This window comes from Trachypithecus francoisi, unplaced genomic scaffold (assembly GCF_009764315.1).
Source record: "Trachypithecus francoisi isolate TF-2019V2 unplaced genomic scaffold, Tfra_2.0 Lachesis_group3, whole genome shotgun sequence".
NCBI classification, from domain to species: Eukaryota; Metazoa; Chordata; class Mammalia; order Primates; family Cercopithecidae; genus Trachypithecus; species Trachypithecus francoisi.
Window position 1 is genome coordinate 138283069 of NW_022681468.1, and position 21934 is coordinate 138305002.

At 42.1% G+C, this 21934-nt stretch overlaps 1 protein-coding gene across 3 annotated transcripts in view; it reads left to right on the forward strand.

Annotated features, from left to right (window-relative positions):
- LYSMD2 (LysM domain containing 2) overlaps window positions 1–21934 on the forward strand; it is a 29137-nt gene that overhangs the window by 466 nt on the left and 6737 nt on the right. Inside the window, exon 1 of one of the 3 annotated variants that reach the window (XM_033190110.1) lies at window positions 13234–14028. The exons of 1 other annotated variant lie outside the window; for it this stretch is intronic. In XM_033190110.1, coding sequence (XP_033046001.1) covers window positions 13756–14028 — 273 coding nt within the window. In that variant the 5' untranslated portion in view covers window positions 13234–13755. Of the gene's footprint in view, window positions 1–13233; window positions 14029–14321; window positions 14440–21934 lie in introns of those variants that run through there. One more of the 3 variants, XM_033190112.1, reaches the window with a different exon arrangement.

Below are 21934 nucleotides of genomic sequence, written 5' to 3' on the forward strand. Positions count from 1 at the left end.
AGTGGTGGCTTCTCTGAGGTGAGACCGGCCTGTCTGAGCCTTCGCGTCCTCATCTGTAAAACAGGCTTAAAGCTTGAAAAAGTGTTTTGAGGATTAAGCGACCCATAGCACTTAGGGTCTGGCACTTAGTGCATGCTCAGTGAAAGTTCCTTCCTTGGGGGTTCCGAGGGAGTTCTTGGGCCGGGAAAGTCCTAGATGTCGTGCTAACCTAAAGATAGTTGGACCTCGTTGGGCTGGGTAAATGTTAAAATCCACTGGCTTTGTTAGTCGTTGAGCCGGTTCACTTCATCCCTGAATATACCATAAGATGTTCTCTCTGTCGGGTTCTTGAGAGCTCCAAAGATAGAGAAAATAAAGTCAAGTTTCTGAAGCATGACAGTAGAGTGGGGTGACAAAGGACAAAGACCAACATTATGAAAATACATGGCATCTAGATTTACCTTCCAGAGGCCTTTTCTAATTAGATGTGGTCTCTCTCTCCTTCTTGAACTTTTGCAGCCTATTTTGAGCGTAACCTTTGCCTATGGGACTTGTCTTGACAGTTTAAGGTTGGTTGAGTTTTGCAAGTTGCTACTACGCAGTGTTTCACATGATGGTGGGATTTGCATTCAGAGATGTGGTGGAGGCAAATGAACCAAAGGGATGGATGCAGCATGGCTGGTGTAATCTCTGTATGAAATTTTAGGCAAAATGTGTAAAGAGGTGAAACAGGTTTATAGTCTGTCTGGCACGAGGTGTGCAGTAATCGGGTGGCCAAAAAAAAAAAAGTGCTGCAGAGGAAATTCCATATCTGAAAATGTTAACACTGCTTTGCATTTATGAAAATACTTTCCTATTCGTGTGCTTATTTTATTTGTATGAGAACTCTTGTGAGACAGGCAGAGTGAGGGTATTTTTCCCCAATGATAGTTAATAAGAGGCAGAGAGAGGTGATGTGACTTATTCAAGGTTATAGAGGTGGTCAGTAAGCCTGTCTTCTCTCCTTCCACTATGGGCACCCCCAACACTGTCTCCCCTTTGCACATTTCAAAATAGGGCCATACCTTCCCCAGCAGATGAGTTAAACCAGAAAGTAAAGTTAATTCTCTAAAACTCTGGGAACTAGCATGATGAGCACTGGCACGCAGTAGCTGCTGACTGACAGACCAGTGTCGTTTCTATGATCAATTGTGGTAATGGACTATGCCCTGGGCCTCCTGTCAGAATGACAAATGTGAGCCAGAAAGAGTTAAATGAAATGGGGGTGTGACCAAATTACTTTAAGTCATGTTCCCAAGTTTTCCTGTACATTTGTTATTCCGAATGTCCTGTGTAACCGACAGGATGCCTTTGACTTTTTTATATTGTACATTTGTTACAGTCATAGCCTTCTGTTAAATAAGAACAGGGCTGCTTACGGATTGAACCAGCAGTTTTCCCAGAGAAAGCTGATAGTAGGCATATGCTGAAAATAATGAAGCAATTTCATTCATATTGGAAGAAAGAGTGGCAAAGGTGCTCAGTAGTGTACAGTATTTCTCTTTGGTTTCCTGTGGTTCCTCATAAGGAAAATGGCTGCATGTGATAAAACGAATAGATTATTCCTGCAGAAACCAGCCATGAAAGGAAGCAGACAGGTGAATGATTTAAGTTAAAGTCATATTTGGCAGTCGAAGCAGAGATACAAGAGCTATCCTACAGCCCTAGACCCATGCTCCAGGAGGATATTGACACCAAAATAAAGTGAGTTGTGGAAAGGAACTTCTGATCAGTCTCTGTCTGTATGATGAGTGTTGGAAACTGGAAGGTGTTAATGGATGAGTGAAGGAAGTAGAACATTTAACCTGAAAGTTAAAACTTAATGGAAAGATATTACCAGTTCCAGTCTGTTTAGCTCTTTATATCTGATGCTTATGTCCTATTTTAAGGGAGAAAGGATGTCAATATGCCAATGACTTATCAGTTGAAACCCATTATAATTTCTGGACCATATCTTGTAGCTTTAACTTTTCTACTTGCTTTTTAGAAGATGAAAATGTAAAATTGAAATAGAACTCTTGGAGCTGGAAGGGACTTTACGTATCATCTTGTGTAACCATTTCTTCCTGTAAATGAAGAAGGTGATATATTGACTGTAATTGTCACATGACAGAAAGTAAAAAAGTTCAACGTGGCAGTTATAATGAAGTATTTTAATTATTCACAGTGGAATATGTAGCATACCTCATTAGGAACAGGTAGTAGATACTGTTGGTTGTCTATTCAACATTCAGTCCACCCTCTTCTTCTTTTTTATAGAAGCCTATGTGGGTGTTTACACATTAGGAAAGGTGACTCTATTAGCTTCTGAGAGGTACACTCTCAAATCTATCATAGAGAAGAGGAATAGGATCCTCTTAACTGGCCTCTAAAAGTTTAGTAGTGGACATGTGACCCAGTTCTGGCCATTGTAAAGAGATACAATTAATCTCGGTCTGCCATGTTGTTGTTGAGTCAGTCATCAACCAGCCCCAGTGCTGCCCTTCTTCTGGATTTCTTGTTATATAAGATAATAAACAACCTTATTGTTGAGTCAATTTGAGATGGAGTTTTCTGTTACTTGAAGTTGAAAGCATCCTAAGTATTAAAGATGAAATGTGAAAGTACATTCTTTGGATGGACTGAAAGACTGCTTCCTAGAGTTGATTGAAAACAACCACCACAAACCACAGGCAATGTGATGGAATATTATCATATAACAGATAACAGCATGGGTTTTAACATCAGAGGGTTTGAACCCAGATATTTACTGGCAGATTGACTATGGCCAAGTTTCTGTAACCTCTCTTAAGCCTCATTTTCTTCTTCTTCTTCTTCTTTTTTTTTTTTTTGAGTCGAAGTCTTGCTCTGTCACCAGGCTGGAGTGCAGTGGTGTGATCTCGGCTCACTGCAACCTCTGCCTCCTGGGTTCAAGTGATTCCCCTGCCTCAGCCTCCTGAGTAGCTGGGACTACAGGCGCTGCCCCCACACCTGGCTAATTCTTTGTATTTTAGTAGAGACAGGGTTTCACCATGTTGGCCAGGATGGTCTCCATCTCCTGACTTTGTGATCCACCTGCCTTGGCCTCCCAAAGTGCTGGGATTACAGGCGTGAGCCACTGCACCTGGCCTTCTTCATCTCTTAAATTGAGGATAATAATACTTACCACATAGGGTTATTAGAAAGACTAAATGAGATAATTTGTGTCAAGGATGCTTCAAAGGATATGGTGGATTGTAAGGACTAAAAGGAGCAGCAACTATGTTGATGAATTATGAATTAAATCGTATGTGTAGTATAATTGACAGCAAACATCTAAAAGCTAATTACTATGTAATCATGATCATGTTAAATGATACCACAGTGATGCAATCAGCAAAATCCAAAATATAGGAAGCTCTACATGACAAACAACTGTTTCTTCAATAAATAAATTGCAAGAAAAATAAAAGGAGAGAAAGCTTATAGACACACAGAAATTCAAGAGACAAATAACAAAATGTACTGTGTGATCTTAATTTGAAAAAACAGCTGTTAAAAATTCACATTAATGAGACAATTGGGGAAAGTGTGAACACAGAATATTTGATTATATTAAGGTCTGTTTTTTAAAATTATTATTATTATTTTGAGACAGAGTTTTGCTCCTGTTGCCCAGGCTGGAGTGCGATGGCGCGATCTTGGCTCACCTCAGCCTCTACCTCCCGGGTTCAAGTGATTCCCCTGCCTCAGCCTACCAAGTAGCTGAGATTACAGTCATGCACCACCATGCCTGGCTAATTTAGTATTTTTAGTAGAGACGGGGTTTCTCCATGTGGTCAGGCTGGTCTCAAACCCCTGACCTCAGGTGATCCACCTGCCTTGGCCTCCCAAAGTGCCGGGATTACAGTTTTTGTTGTTGTTGTTGTTTTGAGACAGAGTCTTACTCTGTTGCCCAGGCTGGAGTGCAGTGGCGTGATCTCGGCTCACTGCAACCTATGCCTCCTGGGTTCAAGCAATTCTCATGTCTCAGCCTCCCCAGTAGCTGGGACTACAGGCGTGTGCCACCATGCCTGGCTAATTTTCGTATTTTTTTTTTTTTAGTAGAGACAGGGTTTCACCATGTTGGGTAGGCTGGTCGCGAACACCTGACCTCAAGTGATCTGCCTGCCTTGGCTTCTCAAAGGGTTGGGATTACAGGCATGAGCCACCGCACCTAGACTGAGGTGTTATTTTTAAAATTTTTTGGATGTGATAACAGTATCATGAGTTTTTTTTTTGAACAGTCCTTACTTTTTGGAGCAATAAACTGATTATTTACAGAAGAAATAATATCAGGAATTTACTTTAAAAATTATCCAGTGTGGGAGATGGGGTAGAGTGGTGGGGTGGGGTATAGATGAAATGATTGGCCGTGAGTTGATAATGGTTGAAGCTGAGTGATGGAGCTTTATTAAACCATTCTCTCTCTTTCTCTCTCTCTCTAAATACAGTTTTATTAAGACATATTTCACATATCATAAATTCACCTTTTAAAAATGCACAGTTCAATGGTTTTTGGTATATTCACAGAGTTGTGTAACTATCACCCAATCTATTATAACTTTAGAACGTTTTCAAAACTCCGGAAGAAACCTCATACATGTTAGCACTCACTCCTCATTCCCCCTACACACCCAGACCCTGGCAATCACAAATTTATTTTTTGTCTTCTCTAGATTTGCTTATTCTGGGACATGTCACGTAAATGGAATCATACAACGTGTTGCATTTTATGACTGGCTTCTTTCCCTAGTTATAATATTGTTAGGGTTCATCCATGTTGTAATACATATTAGTACTTTATTCTTTTTTATGGTCAAATAGAATCCATTGTATGGATAAACCACATTTTGTTCACCTATTCATCAATTGATGGACATTTAGACTGCTTCCACATTTTGGCTGTTATGAATAATGTTGCTATGCACACTCATATACAATTTTTTGTAAAGATATGTTTTTATTTCTCTTGGGTACATATCTAGGAGTGCAATTGCTGTGTCATATGGTAACTTTATATGAAGCATTTTGAGGGACCACCAAACTGTTTTCCAAAGTAGCTGCACCATTTTACATTCTAACCAGCAATGGGTGAAAATTTCAATTTCTCCACATCCTCGCTAACACTCGTTAATGCCTTTTTAAAATTATAGCTATCCTAGTGAGTGTGCAGTGGTATCTCATTGTGATTTTAATGATTTCCCTAATGACTAATGGTGTTGAACATTTTTTCATGTGCTTACTTGCCATTTTATATCTTCTTTGGAGAAATGTCTATTCAAATCCTTTGCCTACTTTATTTTTTAGTTGGACTGTTTGTCTTATTGCTATTGATATATAAAAGTTCTTTATATGTCCTAGACACAAGTCCCTTATCAGATATGTGATTTGCAAATGTTTTCTCTCATTCTGTGTGTGTGTGTGTGTGTGTGTGTATGTGTGTGTGTGTGTGTTTAACTTTCTGAATGGTGTTCATTGGTAAACATCCTTTATTAGTTTGAGGGAATTCCTGTTTATTCTCACTTTGTTGAATGTTCTTATAACAAAAGGGTGCTGGATTTCATCAAAGAGTTTTTCTGTGTCTGTTGAGAGGGTCCTGTGTTTTTCCCTTTTATTCTGTTTTTCCCTTTATTCTGTTAATATATTGTAATATATTGATTTTCAGGTGTTAAATTTACCATAATTCCTGGGATAAATCCCAGTTGGTCATGGTGGATAATCCTTTCTACATGTTGCAAGATTTAGTTTGCTAGTATTTTGTTGAGAATTTTTGAGTCTACATTCATAAGAAATATTAGTCTGTAGTTTTTTTTTTTTTTCTTTTTATGCCTTTGGTTTTGGTATTAAGGTAATACTGGCACTATAAAATGAGTTAGAAAGTGTTCTTCCATTTTTTGGAAGTGTTTGCAAAAGGTTAATATTAGTTTTTCTTTAAATGTTTGGTACAAATCATCCATGAAGCTATCTAGGTCTTGGCTTTTCTTTGTTGGAGGTTTAAAAATGACAAATTCAATCTCTGCTCGTTCTACGCCTATTCAGATTGTGTATTTCTTCTTGAGTCAGTTTTGTTAGTTCATGTCTTTCTAGGAATTCATTCACTTTATTTATCTAATTTGTTGTAATACAGTTGTTCATAACATTCTTTATTATCCTTTTAATTTCTCTAAGATCAGTAGTAATACCCTCTTTTTTATTTCTGATTTTAGTAATTTGAATCTTCTCTCTTTTTTTTCCTGGTCAGTCTAGGCAAACGTTTGTCAATTTTGTCAATCTTCTCAAAAAGAATACACTTTTGGATTTGTTGACTTTCTTGTTTTCTAGTCTCTATTTCATTTATAACTCAGATGGTTTAGCTGGTGAATTCTATGAAACATTTAAGGAAGAATGATACAAATTCTCCACAATCTCTTTCAGAAAACAGAAGCAGAGGGAACACTTCTTAACTAATTTTATAATGTCAGCATTGCTCCAATACCAAAGCCAGACAAAAATATTACAAGAAAAGAAAATTACAGGCCAATATCTCTCATGAATATACATGTAAAAGTCCTCAACAAAATATTAAAAAATTAAATCCAACATTTTATAAAAAGAATTATATGCCACAATCAAGTAGGATTGATTCCAGGTAAACAAGGCTGGTTCAACATTCAAAAATTATTTAATATAATCTATCACATCAACAGGCTAAAGAGGAAAAATGTCATATGATTATATCAATAGATGCAGAAAAAACTTTTGTCATAATTCAACATCCATTCATGCTAAAAAGTCCTCAACAAACTGAGAACAGAGGGGTACTTCCTCAATTTGATAAAGAACATCTATTAAAAACTCTACAGCCAACATTATATTAATGGTGAGAAGCTAGATGCTTTTCCCCCAAGATTGGAAACAAGGTAAGGGTATCCCCTGCCACCTTCTATTCAATATTGTATTGGAAGTCCTAGCAGATGCAATAAGACAATAAGGGGGAAAAGGGATATATGGATTGAGAAGGAAGAAATAAAACTGTCTTTGTTCATAGATAACATGATTATCTATATAGAAAATCCCAAAGAATTGTCCAAAAAACCCCAAAACCCTCCCAAAACAAAAAATCCAAACTCTGGAACAAATGACTGATTATAACAAGATTGTAGGATACAAGATTATTATAGAAAAAACAACTGCTTTCCTGTAATTGGAATTTGAAATTAAAAACACAATGTCACTTACATTAGCACCAAAAAAGAAAAAAGGAGACAGACAGAAACAAATAAATATTAAAGTAGACATACAATATCTATGTGAGGAAAACAACAAAACTGATGAGAGAAATAAAAGAAGATATGAATAAATGGAGAGGTATTCCATGTTCACAGATAAGAAAGCTCAATATTGCTAGGATGTCAATTCTTCACAATTTGATCTATTGATTCAATGCAATCCCAGTCAAAATCACAAGTTATTTTGTGGATATTGGCAGACTGATTCCAAAGTTTGTATGGAAAGGTAAAAGGCTTAGAAATGCCAATGCAATACTGAAGAAGAACAAAGTCAGAGGATTTACCCAACTTTAAGACTTACTATAAAGCTACAGTAATAAAGACACTGTAGTATTCGTGAAACAATAGACAGTTAGATCAATGAAACAGTATAGAATGTCCAGAAATAGATGCACACAAATATAGTTAACTGATTCTTGACAAAGTAGCAAAAGCAACTTAATAGAGAAAAAAATAGTCTTTTCAGCAAATGTTGCTGAAATAACTAGACATCCACATGTAAAACAATGAATCTAAACACAGACCTTATACTGTTCACAAAAATTAACTCAAGATGAATCAGCCTGCTGGGTGCAGTGGTGCTTGCTTGTACTCCCAGCTGCTCAAAAGACTGAGGTGGGAAGATGGTTTGACCCCAGGAATTTGAGACCAGACTGGGCAATATAGTGAGACCCTATCTCAAAAAAAGGAGGGGGAAATGCATTGATCACAGAAGTAAATGTAAAACACAAAACTAAAACTTCTAGAAAATAACAGAATATCTAGGTTGTACTTTTATAAGCAACACCAAAAGTATGATCCATGAAAGACAAAATAGAAGTTCTCAAGTTAGACACATGTATGTATGTATGTATTTTTGAGTCAGAGTCTCACTGTGTCCCCCAGGCTGGAGTGCAGTGGGGCGATCACGGCTCATTGCAGCCTCGAACTCCTGATCTCAAGCAATCTTCCCATCTCTGCCTTGTGAATAGTTGAGAATACAGGCATGTGCCACCACAACTGGCTAAGTCTTTCTATTTTTTTGCAGAGACCAAAAAATATGACTATTTTGGCCAGGCTGGTCTCAAACTCCTGACCTCAAGGGATTCTCCTGCCTCAACCTCTTAAAGTGCTGGGATTACAGGCATGAGCCACTGCACCCAGCGAGTAAGTTGGCCTTTATTGAAGTTAAAAACTCCTGCTCTGAGAAAGACCCTGTTAAAAGATTTAAAAGGCAAGCCACAGACTGGGAAACAAGTATTTAAAAACTACGTATCTGCTAAAGGACTTTGTATAGATTCAAAATATACAAAGAACTCCCCAAAACTCAACATGATACATGTTACAACATGGATGAACCTTGGAAACATTATGTTAAGTAAAATAAGGCAGACACAAAAGGAAAAATATTGTATGCTTCCACTTATGAACTATCTACAAGGGTCAAATTAATAAGACCGAAAGCAGATTAGAGGTGACCAGGGACTGAGGAAGGCAGGAATGTGGTTATTGCTCAATAGTTAAAAATTTCTTGGCGGCCGGGCGCGGTGGCTCAAGCCTGTAATCCCAGCACTTTGGGAGACCGAGACGGGCGGATCACGAGGTCAGGAGATCGAGACCATCCTGGCGAACACGGTGAAACCCCGTCTCTACTAAAAAAATACAAAAAACTAGCCGGGCGAGGTGGCGGGCGCCTGTAATCCCAGCTACTCGGGAGGCTGAGGCAGGAGAATGGCGTAAACCCGGGAGGCGGAGCTTGCAGTGAGCTGAGATCCGGCCACTGCACTCCAGCCTGGGCCACAGAGCGAGACTCCGTCTCAAAAAAAAAAAAAAATTCTTTTTGAATCCCAGCACTTTGGGAGGCCGAGGTGGGTAGATCACCTGAGGTTGGGAGTTCAAGTCCAGTCTGGCCAACATGGCGAAACCCTGTCTCTACTAAAAATACAAAAATTAGCTAGGTGTGGTGGTGCACACCTGTAATCCCAGCTACTTGGGAGGCTGAGGCATGAAAATTGCTTGAACCTGGGAAGTGGAGGTTGCAGTGAGTGGAGATTGCACCATTGCACTCCAGCCAGGGTGACAGAGAGAGACTCTGTCTCAAAAAAAAAAAAAAATTCTTTTTGGAGTGATGACAAACTTTTGGAAATGGTGATAGTTGCATAACATTGTGAATATATATATATATGTGTGTGTGTGTGTGTGTGTGTGTGTGTACATATATTTAATTATTATTTTTTTGAGATGGAGTCTCCCTCTGTCACCCAGGCTGGAGTGCAGTGTTGTGATCTCGGGTCACTCCAACCTCTGCCTCCCAAGTTCAAGCAATTCTTGTGCCTCAGCTTCCCAAGTGGCTGGGATTACAGGCACCTGCCACCACACCTGGCTAATTTTTGTAGTTTTAGTAGAAATGTGCTTTCACCATGTTGGCCAGGCTGATCTTGAACTCCTGGCCTTAAGTAATCCATCTGCCTTGGCCTTCCAAAGTGCTGGAATAACAGGCAAGAGCCACCACCCGGGCCATGAATATATTTAATGTTACTGAATTGTGTGCTTAAAAATAGTTAAAATGGTGAATTTTGTGTTAGGTACATTTGTCACAATTCAAGAAATTAGTAATGTAATATAAATATGCAGAAAAGCATTGAATTATACACTTTAAATGGATGAATTATGTGATGTGTAAATTATATGATTTTGGTATCTTGTTTAAAAAATCTTTTGCTATCCCAAGGTTATAAAAATATTATTGCAAAAGCATTAAAGTTTGTTTTTCCCAATTCTGTCTTTAATCAATCTATAATTGATTTTGATGTATAGTATAAGGCAGGGATCTAATTTCATCTTCTCTCACAGAAAACTAATTGTTCCAGCAACATTTATTGAATATGTAACTTTATGTCTGTTATAGATTAAGTTCTCCAATATATTTGAATCTGTTTGCTGGCTTATTTCGTTGTCCCTTTGTTATGTTTTTCTGTCTCAGCACCAGTCCCACATTGCTTTAGTTCTCATAGTTTTAAGTCTTGATGGCTATGACAGTAACCCTCCTTCCTAATTCTTCTTCAGGAATGCCTTGGCTCTTGTTAGTGTTTTATCTTTCATATGAATTTCAGGATAACTCTGTCATGCCCTTTGAAGAATACTATAGAGATTTTGTTTGGAATTTTAATGAATTTAACATTAGTTTGTAAAGAAAATGATATTTGCATTATTTTGCATTTCCCATTCACAGACATGGTATATCTCTGCTTTTATTTATATTTCTTTTGTGTACTTCAAAAAAGTTTTATATTTTCCATACAAGGCACATTTTTCTTTCTTTCATTTTTTATCTTTTTATTTATTTATTACCTTAAATTTTTTTTTTGCTCCTACTCCACCAGGAACAATTTTCTTTTGTTAAATTTATTCCTAGGTATTTTTGATGGTGTCTGGAATGTCATCTTTTTCACACTTATATTTTCTGATTGAGTGATGCAATTGATGTTTGTATATTGATCTTGTATCTCGTAACTTTGGTGAACTCTTGTTTGAGCAGTTCTAATGTAGTCATTATCTGTGTTGCCTGTAAACATTTTAGTATTGGCTACTATCTGTAAACAACAGTTTGTTTATTTCTTTTCAACCTTCATTTTCCTTCTTTTTAAAATTGCATTGGCAAAGACCTTCAAAACAATATTAAATAGAGGCAGTAATAGGCTTCCTTTTCTTACCGTTCCCTTCAAAGGCAATGTTTCATCATTGATTGTGATGAACTTCTATGTTGTAGGTAGATACATATTAAAACAATTTTGAAGTTCTGGTTTAAGAAGGAAAACAATGAACATCTGATAACACCTCACATAACCCAGTTCTTTAAAACAAAACCAAACAAACAAAACAGGGCCAGGTATGGTGGCTTAGGCCTGTAATCCCAGCACTGTGGAAGGCCGAGGCTGATGGATCACTTGAGGTTAGAAGTTTGAGAGAAGCCTGGCCAACATGATGAAACCCCATCTCTACTAAAAATACAAAAAATTAGCCAGGCATAGTGGCGCACACCTGTAGTCCCAGCTACTCAGGAGGCTTGAACGTGGGAGGCGGAGGTTGCAGTCAACTGAGATCACACCACTGCACTCCAACCTAGGCAACAGAGTAAGACTCTATCTCAAAACAAACAAACAAACAAACGAAGAAAACCCCAAAGCCAAACCAAAACAAAAACCCGAGGGTCTCACTGTGTTGCCGAGGCTGGAGTGCAGTGGCGTGATCTCTGCTTAGTGCAGAGATCACCTTCTGGGCTCAAACCATCCTCCCACTTCAGTTTCCCAGGTAGCTGGAACTACAGGAGTATGCCACATGCCCGATTAAGTTTTGTATTTTTTGTAGAGATGGATCTCACTATGTTGCCTAGGCTGGTCTTGAACTCCTGGGCTCAAGTGATCCTCTTTCCTTCGACTCCCGAAGTGCTGGAATGGGCCATTGCGCCTGGCTCAGTTCTTTAATCTTCAGATAAAAACTTCCAGTCATGCAGTAAACTTTTTCTTAGTGGAAAACATTATATGCTATCTCATTCCTAGATTGTAAACTCTTTGAAGGAAGATACTTCTTTCTTGAAACATTACCAGATCTTGTCTATATATTGAGATTCAGATTCTGCCTCTCTCTTGGGTCCTGAAATAGACACACGGGATACCACCCAAAAGTTCATGCGTGGCAGACTTATGCTAAACAATCTAAACTAGCATTCAGGATCCTTTTACTACACCTCAATTCAACCACTTGTAATTATTATTATTACTATTATTTTTTCTATTGAGCTAGGCACTGCTGGAGGTAAAAAGATGAGTAAGACCCAGTTATGCCTCCCGGGAGCATGTATTTGTTGAAGGAGATAAGACAAGCTCATGCATGTACATGCAAGTACAAACACAAAACACAGAGAGTTAAATACTAAACCAGAAGTATTAATACAAACCTCTTGGAGTTCAAAGATGAAACAATAACAGTTGGGCAAGTGGGAAAAACGGACCATTGGGAAGAATTAGGAAAAATCTCATGGAGGATGTATCATTTGAGACAGACCTTAAAGATTTAAAAAATGTAGTAGAGGGTTACCATTGGAGGGAATAACATGCAAGGTATGAAAGTAGGAACAAGGAGGCCAGTTTCAGAGGCTCTGTTTGGCAGGAATATGTGGAGTATACAGAATGAGTTATACATGGGGTATGGTCAGACCATGAATAATAAAAATAGAAATAATAGCTTGAATGCCAATGTAGGTTTTTAGTAATGCCGTTGTCCCCAGAGAGCCATTGGAGGAGTTTTGAGTGGGATGGTGATGTGGAAGCTTGCTCCTCTCCCATCCTTTGTCTCCTGAGCAGTATTAGCTTTGCCTCTGTCCAGCACAGCAACATACCAAAATTTCAGCCAATGAATCAAATCTCCTGGCTCCGGACCTTCCTACAAGGTACCTCTTCTTGGAGAGCTGTCCAAAACACAACAGAAACCAGGCACTAGATGCTAGTGTGTACCCACTCTATGTATAGTGCAGTGTGTTGAAAGGGTGTTCAAAAATAGACAGTGTTCAGGTGAAGAGTACAGATAAGAGGTCTTTGGTGGTTATAATATTAATAGCAATACGGGGCAGGGAGTTGCGATTTCAGGGTGTCAAAGAATAAACTGAAGAAAAGAAGATGAATGCAGATAGTAAATTCCAATTACTGAGCCAGGAGAATGAATTGTATGTGGCCAGGCTTTCGAGGCAGCCAGAACTTAGGCACTAGTGTACAAAGTGTGAAACCCGAACAACTAGGGGGTTATTTTGAGGTCACCTATTAGGCCTTAGAAGCACTATCCCTCCTAGTGCAATGTTGAAAGAACTGGACTCTGCGGCTGTTGAGATGGACCTGGAGAAACTGTCTGTGTGTGTTTGATGATCTTAAGTTTTTCTGTGACGTGGACTTTGAGGTCACTGGGGTGGGGGGAGGGAAGTACCCTTGGCATTGGCAGGGCTTGAAGGTCTGAGCAAGCTGGCTCCTGCTGGGGAATCAATAAGGAGGCAGAGCAACGCTTTTTTTTTTTTTTGGCTGTGGCCAGGGCAGGGTTCTGTCGGGGCTCTAGCATGGAGCAGGGGTCCACCTGGGGCCTAGGACGCCTGCAGATGGGCCTCTCTTAGCCCCCACGGCCGCGGGCTTCAGCGCGCCCCGGCTCCCTCGCTCCGCAGGGTCTTCCTCGTACCGGCAGGCCGCCGCGGGAGCTGCTTTCGCTCTTCCCCTTGCAGGTGCGTGTGCCGCGGACGCTCGGGCAGGCAGGACGCGGAGGACGAGGCGGCCGCCATGCCCGGCCTGCGGCTCCCCGCCTCGGCTTCCCGCCCGCCGCCCCCGCGGAACGGCCTGCTCCAGCCCCTGTGAGGAGGAAGAGGCGGCCGCGGCGCCGGCGGCGGCGGCGGAGGAGGAGGAGGCGCCACCCCCTTGGCAAGCTCCCCGACCCGGCGGCCTCGGCAGGACCCATGGCGGATTCCTCGCCCGCACTGTCCCTGCGGGAAGGCGGCCCCCGTGCGCCGCGGCCCTCGGCCCCCTCGCCGCCGCCGCGCTCGCGCTCCGGCTCCGAGTCCGAGGAGGCCGAGCTGTCGCTGAGCCTGGCCCGCACCAAGACCCGCTCGTACGGCAGCACCGCCAGCGTGCGGGCTCCGCTGGGCGCCGGCGTCATCGAGCGCCATGTGGAGCACCGGGTCCGCGCGGGCGATACGCTGCAGGGCATCGCGCTCAAGTACGGTGTCACGGTGAGCAGGGCGCGCCGCCGCGGCCCGGGCTGGCAGCTCCCGCGCGGGAGGCGGTGCGGCTCGGGGTGCGGATGGGGGTGGGGGTGGGACTGCGGGTGGGGGTTTGGGGGATAGGGAGTCGCAGGGACGGCCGTGCGTCTTCGGGCGACTCGGCTCCCAGGGCTCGCTCAGCGCGCGCTGCTGGCCACCGCAGTGGTCGCCAAAGCTGGTCCTGCAGCGGGAGGGGCGGGTCGCCAGGGCTCCCTCCCTAGGTAGCTGCATCCAGTTCCCGGGGCCCCGCCCAGGCTCAGACTAGATCTGTCGCGTGAGGGAGGCCGAAGAGTACTAGGGCTTTGGCATCCCCGGGAACCACTTTCACCCGATTTGCAGTCCCCATCACTCTACTCTATATTTACGCAAAGCCCAACTGAGGTGAATTTTGTTGTCTGTGAAAACAAGCTCCGTGATGAGTCAGGAATGGTGCAGTTGTTCCTACTGGGTGGTTCTGGTGCTATCGATTATGCTTCTTTATGTAGAAGTGAAATTACACCCTCTGGGCTCACTGGCAACCGCGAATGTGACACCTGTCGCTAAGCAGCAGCCAAGAACTGTGGTGTAGGTGAGCTGGAGGGCTGCGTTTATTACAAATTTATAAGTGTGTGTGTCTTGGGTGTATTGCATTACACCTCTGGGAAGAACATGGAAACCTGAGGGAACAAATTGTTTCATTAAAATTACTTATAATTAACTGTGAGCTATGTGATGGCCTTTTTACATTTGGGCTTTGTATCAGTTTTCAGTGTTCTTTCTTGAAGCACCTTAGACAGCAATGGGAAGAAAGAGGATCTTATCTATATCTTTCTCTTAAAGTGAAAGTCTTTCTGGCCATTTACCGAATGAAGGAGAATGTATTTTGCATATTTAAGCTGGTATGTGTTTACCTATCAGGTCCTTCTCTCTTTGAACTATTTTGAGAGGGACCTTGCTGTGCAGTCATGTATTGACTTTATCATGCCATGGAGAGGCTCATTCTGCCGTCTTGGGAGTTCTATAAATGTGAACATAGAACTACAATTCTCCATGTGCATTAATGGGGCCTGGTTTGGGTCAGAGCCAGAGGAAAGCGAAGTTGGGAAATGCCAGTAGCTGTCCTCTGCTCAGTGCCTCCTGTGTGGCTGGCATTGCGCTTGTCTTGTTTCATCTTTATCTTATTTAACTTTCACAATAAGCCTAGGAGGTAGGTGTAATTAATCTTTTTACAGATGAGAAGATGGATGAGAGGTAGGGATATTTTCCAGGTATGATCATTCATTGAGACCAGCTTGAATTAACAGTGATAAAGCATTTGCTCTTCTCTAGATATTACTTTTGATATCCATTTTTATTTTTATCCTAGTCTTATCAGGAGCTCTCTCAGCATCCTGGCTACTGAAGAAGGACAGTCTTTTCTGTCTGGTTTTCCGGCATCTTGCCTTACTAGGCTAGTGACTGCACCTAGGAATCTATGATATGCAGAAGAGTGTTTTTTCCCATACTCTCTTCCCATGCAATCTCTCTGTGACCCACAGCTCTCTGTGGTTTCACTTGAGGTGATTATAGATAACTGCTATACATCTGTTCACTGCAGTTCTCCACCTTTGATCAAATGCTTTCTAATCCCTGTTATGTCTAATATAGATCCTGTTACTCATAACCTCATTACTCCTTTTTAAAATTAAAGTGTAAATCAGATTTTTCATTGCTTTTATAAAGACTTTTGATTTTTTTTTTTTTGAGATGGAGTCTCGCTCTGTTGCCCAGGCTGGAGTGCAGTGGCTAGATCTCAGCTCACTGCAAGCTCCGCCTCCCGGGTTCCCGCCATTCTCCTGCCTCAGCCTCCCGAGTAGCTGGGACTACAGGCGCCTGCCATCTCGCCCGGCTAATTTTTGTATTTTTTAGTAGAGACGGAGTTTCACCGGGTTGGCCAGGATGGTCTCGATCTCCTGACCTCGTGATCCACCCATCTCGGCCTCCCAAAGTGCTGGGATTACAGGCGTGAGCCACCGTGCCCGGCCAAGACTTTTGATTTTAAGATGTTAAACACAAGTGTAATGAATCAAGAACTCTAATTGATGGTGACACCTAGTTCATTACAGGGTTTCCCAACCTCAGCACTGTTGATGTTATAGACCAGATAACTGTTGTGCGGGGTTGTCCTGTGCAGTGTAGAATATTTAGCAGCAACTCTGGTCTCTACCCACTAGATGCCAGTAGCACTCCCTGACCCCTATTCAGGCATTGCCAGATGTTCTCTTGGAGGCAAACTTACCCCTGATTGAGGACCACTGGTTTGTTACATGTATTTCACATTACTTTGGGCACTGGCTTATAGTTGATAAAAATTTTTAGAGACTTTTCCACTGGTAATATAGAATCAGTGAAAGTGATAATACTTACCATAACAGCGAAGTGATATCTTTGTTTTAATATCTTCAGTTATTATTATTTTTTTTTGAGACAGGGTCTCACTCTGTTGCCCAGGCTGGAGTGCAGTGGTGCTAACATGGCTCACTGCAGCCTCAACTGCCGCTGCTCAAGTGATCTTCCCACCTCAACCTCCTGAGTAGCTGGGACTACAGGCCCAAGCCACATGCCCAGCTAATTTTTGTATTTTTTGTAGAGATGGGGTCTCATTATGTTGCCCAGTCTGGTCTCGAACTCCTGGGCTCAAGCAATCCACCCACCTCCGCCTCCCTAAGTGTTGGGCCTACAGGTGTGAGCCACTGCACTGACCTAATATCTGCAGATATTAATTAGGTTTACTCACTGTGAGATTTTAAGGTGGAAGCTGTAAAGGCAGAAAAATATTTTTCTTCTCCTGACTCAACAGAAAGAAGTTGAGCAAATTAGGTTTCTAGTGTTGACTGGCAAGCTCATCTACAACATATTTAAACGATTGTTTTAAAAGGTCAAAAATGAGATATTGGGGGCTTAGAGACCCAAGGCAGTGCACCTAGAAATTCAGTCAGTCCAGCAAACAATTGACCTGAACATACCATGTCTGGCAATCTTGCATAGATGAGCAGAAACTCTCAGGAAAGCCTATCTCTCCATGGCAGCCTCAGCCACCCAGCTGGGTGTCCAGGCAGGACTTCAGTCCTTTGGTGGAAGACTGATTAAGAGCCAGTCGTACTCTTAAGTACAAGGAAGTTCCCAGAACAGAGACTCCGACAAAGGGGTGAAGATGGAGATCTGGTTGCCAGCCCTGGATTACAAGGGGAACAAACTGGGAGCCATTTTCTGAGGTGGTGCTGAAGGACTGGCAGCGGGGCACATCTCAGGATGTGAGAATAGATCCATGTTCCTCAAATTTTCCTGGACAGGACAGGAATACTCTGGGGCAAACTAAAAATAAAGGATCCTAGCTGACATTAGATCTATGGGATTGGAATACCCAGAAAAGGAGTCTAGGAGTCTCTGTTTTGTTTGTTTGTTTGTTTTTGTTTTTGAGACAGTGTCTTACTTTGTCACCCTGACTGGAGTGCAGTGGTGCGATCTTGGCTCACTGCAACCTCTGCCTCCCGGGTTCGAGCTATTCTCCTGCCTCAGTCTTGCGAGTAGCTGGGACTTTAGGCACACGCCACCACGCCCGGCTAATTTTTGTATTTTTAGTAGAGATAGGGTTTCACTGTGTTGGCCAGGCTGGTCTTCAAGTCCTGACCTCATGATCCACCCACCTTGGCCTCCCAAAGTGTTGGGATTATAAGCGTGAGCCACCACGCCTGGCCAGAGTCTGTATTTTTAACAAGCATAGCTGCTTTGCTTGTTCCCAAAGTACTGTTCCGCCTTAGGGTTCTTGCACTTGCCGTTCCATGTGTCTTTCTCTAATAGCTGGATACAGGACCAGCTTCATGGGCATGTGACCTGCACAGTCGCACAAGACCCCATGCTTAGAAGGGCCTCACACTTGGTTTAATGCTCTACTGTCATCTCTTGAAATTTTTAATAGTTTGTGAACAAGGGCCTCACAGTTTCATTTTTTTTACTGGCCCTGGGCGAATGATGGAGCTGATTCTGGCTGAGTGATTTGTTCCCTCAGTGCCTTCAAGTCTTTGCTTAAATATCTCATTCTTAAGGCCTTTTCCGCACACTCTGTGTCAAATTGTAGCCTTTCTTCCCAGTCCCCCAGCACTCCTCCCCAACCTCCCTGCCATATTTTCCTAACAGTATTTATCATTCATCCAGATTTTTTTCTTTCCCTCAGAGCTACCTTTCTGGTGATACATTAGTGAGTAAGTAAAAATAAATGTCCTCATAGAGCTTATATTTTAGTGGAGACAATAAGTAGAAAAATAAAATGTCTCTTATGTCAGATATTGATAAGCATAATGAAAAAAAAATCAAGCAGGAGAGGGAGTTGGGGAGGGCTCGTGGAGATGGCTGGAATTTAAAATGGTATGGCCAGGGAAGGCCTTGCTGAGAAGGAGGTGAGGGAGGGAGCTGTGCAGATATCTGGTGAAGGACATTCCAGGCAGAAGGAATAACCAGTGGTGCAAAGGCCTTGAGGTGAGAACATAATTGGCACCTTCCAGGAGTACTGTGGCTGGTGCTTAGAATGCAGTGGGGTATAGTTGGGCTAGATCACTTTGGACCTTGAAGACCATTGTAAGGGCTTTGCCTTTTTCTCTGAGTTGGGATACATTTAAGGGGTTTGAGCAGAAGAGTGGCGTAATCTGACTTGTGCATTAAAAGGATTACTCTGGCTGCTGCTTTAAAAATAGTTTGTAGGGAAGTTAGTACCAAGCCAGGAAACCAGATAAGATGATGGCTTTTGCAATAATGCAGGTGGGAGAGGATAGCAGCTCGGACCAAAGCAGTAGAGAAGGAAGGAGGTGGTGAGATGTGGCTGGGATCCAGATGATTTGCTGATATGCTGTAAATGTTCTGCTTGTTTGTTTACTGTTTAGTTTGAATATCTCTCCCCTAGAGATGGGCCTGGGCATCCTGGGGATGGGAAAGAAGAATGTGGAGTTTCAAGAAGCTGGCTAGGTCCTACACCTGATGGACCCAAGTTCTTTTGCTAGTGACTTAGGAAAGATCATTATGGCTCTTTCCTACCATCACTTTTTTAGTCATTGATAGCCACTAAAAACTGGCATTCATTATTTTCATAACCAACTTCTATTGAGCCTGGTTGGTTTGAGACCTTGGGCTAGATGCTAGGGCTAGAAGATAATACATGTTGTTCTCTTTTTATTCATGGTGAGTTTTTCAGCTACTGCTTTCTAGTAGCTTCTAGCTACTCGAGAAGCCAGGGAATTGGTTTGATTGATGTTTGTATCTTCTGTGGCTAGCCTGGAGCCTGGCATGTTGTGAGTTCTCCACATACATGTGGACTCTTCATCCACAAGAAAGCTTGACTGGTATGAAATAGCCAGCCATGGAGCCGAACAGACCCTGGAAGTCAGGGCCCAGGGCAAGGGCCGAGTGAAGAGGTACGGCCTGCTGAAGACTTGAACGGCAAGATTTGATTTGAGGCTCATTCTCAAATCTATAAAAGACCGCTGCCCTTGCTGGTGCTCAGTGTTCGTCTCCTCCCCTCCACCAGCAGTGAGTCTTTACATTGAGTGACATATAAGTTTAGGCTTGAGCAGCTCTGCCAGAGGAAGAGGCATTTGAGGAAGTGGGTCTGGGAAACTGAAACTATTTGGGGTGGGTTGAGTAACTGTTAAATATAGTTCAAACCTCAGATGTAAACTTGCTTGGACTGGCATTCCCCTGGGTGTGTTTATCTCCGCTGAGACGTTAAGACTCCTTGCCTAACTCTGTATTCTTGATTTAGCTATTGCTTTTTCAGTGATCCTGGCTCCTCCCAGTTAGAGCCAAGCCTCTGGAGGAAATTGACCAACTCCAGGCTGCCACCCTAAATTTTTGTGCAGAAACCCTGGAGAAACCTCCAGAGAGCCATATAGAAACTGAAAGTGGAAAGGAGGCAGCCAGGAAGACCTATTATTTGCATACACTCTTTCTTTTTTCTCTTTGCTTCCTCCAGGCAGCTTGCCTGTCTTTTTCCCTCTCCAGAGGCCACCTCACCCTGCAGTACCCTCAGTTACTTCCTGGCCAGTTTTATTCCCAGGGTTTTCTCTTCCTCTGCCAATTAGCTGCTAAGCCAAGTTGTTGCTTAACGTTTCCCCTAACAAAAGTTACCTTGCTGAGAAAAGGTGAAATGATTGTCATTTTTAGAGAGAATAAACATTGTAATTTAGAAACCTAGGTGCATGTAAATCTTTAGTGTTCATAACTTTAACTCCTGCTGCTGGTGGAGATTGCTGACCCTTGCTAGTTAAAGAGAAGATAACTATAAATAGTGCCACCAAAAATGAGAGGTACGGCAAAGTAGTCTTTAGTCATTCGGGGTTTTTGTAGGTTCTCATTATTTTTTTAAACACCTTTATTGAGGTTGTGCACCACAAAATTCACCCATCTTAAGTGTACGATTCAATGACTTTAAGTAAATTTACAGAGTTGTGAGGCCATTATTGGAATTCAATGTTAGAACGTTTCATCACCCTGAAAAGATCCCCATGTCCATCCATTCCTCTCACTTTGTTTCCTTCTTCAGTCTTAGACTACCACTAATATGCTTTCTAATCTATAGATTTGCCTTTTTTGGACCTTTGCCACAAATAGCATCTCATGTACTTTTCTGACAGTGTGGGGAAGGAAAAAAAGCCTTTTTCTCATGAACACATAGCAATGGAGGGGTCTGGTCTCATTGCCATCAACACTTAGAACGTAACAGGAGACAGATGTGGGGGTGAATCTTGGGAGAATAATTTAATGTTTAAGTCTGTTTTCTGTAAACTAATAATCAAATGAGAGCTGTATGCGTATGTGAGAACATTCTGCAAGCCACACAGTGCTATGTACATGTTATTATGTATCCTGAAACATTTTTGGATGAGCTTATATCTTTTAAGGAATGGAGAGGAAGGAAAAAGAAGTTTTGAGAATTGCATTCACTGTTAGGTAGGTGGACTGATGATGTTGGTCTAAGATGGGAAGAGTTCTTGACCTTACTCAGCAGCCTGCTCTTAAGGTATCTTCTGGAAGGATGCTTTGTGAATTTCCTTCACAGGGGAATCATTGTATTTTATTTTATTAAAAAAAATTTTTTTGAGACAGGATCTTGCTCTGTCACCTGGCCTGGAGTGCAGTGGCAAGAACTTGACTAACTACAGTCTTGACCTCCCAGGCTCAAGCGATTCTCCTGCCTCAGACTCCGAGTAGCTGGAACTATAGGGGTGCACCATCACACCCAGCTAAATGTTCTGGGGGATACTTTTTGGTAGCGATGGAGTTTCATTGTGTTACCCAGGCTGGTCTCAAACTCCTGAGCTCAAGCAATCCATTTGCCTTGGCCTCCGAAAGTGTTGGGATTACAGGCATGAGCCACCACGCCTGGCTGGGGAGTCATTTTCAGTATGTTGTTTTAAGTTATTGATGGCATTTGTTCTACCTAATTTCACCATGATTGAACTTGTGACCACCCTTTGGCTATTACTTTCCTTATTCTATAATCTATCTCTTAGTGACTAGACAGTAAATTTATACTTCATTGAGTCATACTATTCAATCTAGATCAAGGGAGACTTTTGAAATGAAAGCATTGATCAATGTACCTCCCCACTCCCATTCATCCATCCCTAAGAAACAGAGGATAGTCCTACATCAGTTTGAAAGGACACACTTTCTAGTCTCAGCGTTAATTGGATCTTAGGAAATGTAGGTAGGAAAGCTATAGAGTTTTCCAGCTCTTCCTTGGATTGGATGATGACTTTTCTTAGCTTTATGTGAAGTGAAAGTGCCAGAACAGCAGACCCATCTATGTTCAGACAGAAGTATAAAAGATACCAAAGCAGGCTGGGTGCAGTGGCTCACGCCTGTA